The 2,574-nt window shown below is 51.7% G+C and overlaps 1 protein-coding gene across 3 annotated transcripts in view; it reads right to left on the bottom strand.

Annotated features, from left to right (window-relative positions):
- Nucleotides 1-2,574, bottom strand: part of DCAF1 (DDB1 and CUL4 associated factor 1) — a 149,718-nt gene that overhangs the window by 121,865 nt on the left and 25,279 nt on the right. For all 3 annotated transcript variants that reach the window (XM_019505170.1, XM_019505171.1, XM_019505172.1), the window contains exon 3: nt 2,227-2,303. In XM_019505170.1, the coding sequence (XP_019360715.1) occupies nt 2,227-2,303 (77 nt within the window). The remainder of the gene's footprint in view (nt 1-2,226; nt 2,304-2,574) is intronic.

The raw sequence follows: 2,574 nt of genomic DNA, 5'->3' as shown, positions 1-2,574 counted from the left end.
GAAGAGTGCAGATAATGGCACGAATCCCCCCAGACTTCTGTGCCTGTAAGAGGCTGCAACCAGACTGGACCAGCTCCAGGCAGGAGCTGCCTCAGCTACCCAGTGGGCGGGACCTAGCATGGGAGGGAGTGCTGTACCACTGCGGCTGCCAAGGTGAGGCGCTCCTGCCTGCCCAGCAGCAGCAGAGGGCACAACTGCATGCTGCAGCCACTGTCACACCTCACCATGGCAGCACAGCGCTTCTTCCCCCACTGGGTCCCACCTGCTGGGTTGTGGAGGCAGCTGATGCCCTGAGTTAGTCTGGCCCAGCTACAGCCCTGCACCCCATTGTGGGCACAGAAATCTGAGGGGGCACCTGCCCCTCCCCCCACCGACCACCTGTAACCCCAGCACATTACCCGTGTTCACATACCCCCTACCCCACACACCCACCCCCTTCCTCACACACAGGGGGCAGGGCCAGGGACCTGTAGGTTGGAAGTGCAGAGGAACCAGCAGGTCCAGGAGGACACGGGTCAGGAGTGAGGGGCACTGGCAGAGCTAAGGGAGCTGCAGGTTGGGAGTGAGGGGCACTGGCAGGACTGGGGTAGCTATGGCTTGGGAGCGAGAGGTGAAGGCATGGACAGCGCACCAGCATATCAGGACCGCTCAGTGTCACAAGGCAGGGGTGGGGACAGCTGCAGCTGGACCCAAATCCTAGTGAGCAAGGGGGGCAGGGGGAGCTCTGATTTTCCATGATAAAGAAAAAATTAAACGCCAAAATATACAGGTATTTAAAATGTATTTTACTATAATGATTGAGGCACTAGTAGGCTTCCAAATTACTTTAAAATTGTAAATATATCAATAAAACATTGTGTTCAATTGATACCTGTATGTATAGTGGCATTTCATTTTAATCACAGAAAAAACAGGGATTTTTTCTCTGATTTAAAAAAAAAAAAAAGAGCAGGACCTCTGCTTATCATTTAACCAGCAAAAAGCTTTAGGTACAAAAAGGAAGAGTAAAGCTCTCGCTGTATTATATCAAAACTGTTGTGGGATTCCCCAGGTAACAGGATCAGTCTCAAACAAAAGAGTTATGGAAGAAATCATCTACATTTATACATGTAGTATAAATGTCAGCAACCCCCGGCTCACGTGCCGAGCATGGCCCGTGAGGCCATTTTGCTCAGCATGCCACGGCCAGCCCACACTCTGGGTAGCTGCTGGAGCCCAGGCTGCTCCCAGCAGGGCTTGCAGCTTCCCAGCTTCCTGCTGGGATGGGCTCTGTGGCTGGCAGCAGCTACCCAGAGCCGGAGCCGACTGCAGTCGGGACGCTCCAAACAGCTGCAGCCAGGAGGCTCCAAACAGGGCAGCAGCGCAGTGCAGCACAGCCCGGCCCGAGGTACCATGTAGTCGCTGCCAGCATGGAGCCGATGCCAGAGCTGTGGAGTCCAGCACAGCTGTTTGCAGCCTGCCCGCTGCCTGCTGCAGCTGCCCAGAGCCCAGGCTGGCTACAAACAATTGCTCTGGGCTCTGGAGCCCAGTCACCAGCTCCGTGCCAGGAATGCAGAAGAGACCAGGGTTGCGCTTCCTCAGGCCCCTCCCCCACTGCCCACTCAGAAGCGCAGGGGCATGCACCAGTACAGAGCTGATGCTGGGGCTCCAAAGCCCGGCACAGCTGCATGCAGCCTCCCAGCTGCAGTTGGCCCCAGCTCTGGGTAGCTGCTGCCAGCTGGGAGACTGGGCTGGGGAGCACAGGGCAGCAGGGCTGGGGGGCACGAGGCACACACAAGGGCATCCTGCCATGTATTCCCTGCCTTCATTTTGTTTTTCTGGCACGCCAGCACTATGGCACCTTCCAAGGTAGGCACTGTGAGGGTTTTCGGCACTCCGACCAAAAAACATTGCCTACCCCTGCACTAGAGGATCAGCAAGATCTGTAGACTGCAATTTCCAACTTCTTTTACCAACCGGAGACCAAGGCAGACATCTACATTGCCCACCGCAATCTCTGAAGAAGCCCTTCAAAATTCTACTTAGAAGCTCAAACTCTTATAGACAATTCAGAAATGCTGGATCACAAACTTTAAGACAAGATTATCATAAGCAACAGTGATGCCAAGACTCAATTAGCAGTGGAAGGACTAAAGCTATTTTTTTTTTTTAAATGTGAATGACCAGTTATCTTTTGAAACAGAGCAGAGTACATGCAATCTGGAAAACATGTTCACTACGCCTCACCCGGATGTCTGTCATCAAACGGGTCTGGATCCCCCTTGCGGTATTCTTCAGTCTCCTTCTCAATCAACTCAGACATTCTAAAGGAGTGAAAATAAAGTTGACATGTGCCAAATGCATGTTAACTCCTGTCCCAACAGACAGTTCAATAACAAAAGCCTACTGTCAAAATAAAACAAACTATCAATTCTCATTCAAATCACATTCTGTGACACCAGAAGATTTCAGGTTAGATAATCTTAAGAGCAAGACAAGACACTTGTCCCTTCCTCTCTGAAAATAATGACCATGTATCAAGTGTTTAGATAACAGGATTGTGTATCAGAACGATTTAGCCTAACTGCTGCAATT

This window comes from Gavialis gangeticus, unplaced genomic scaffold (genome assembly GCF_001723915.1).
Source record: "Gavialis gangeticus isolate Ggan-Ray unplaced genomic scaffold, GavGan_comp1, whole genome shotgun sequence".
NCBI lineage: Eukaryota > Metazoa > Chordata > Crocodylia > Gavialidae > Gavialis > Gavialis gangeticus.
The sequence above is the reverse complement of the archived record's forward strand: the minus strand, read 5'-3'. Positions and strand labels throughout refer to the sequence as shown.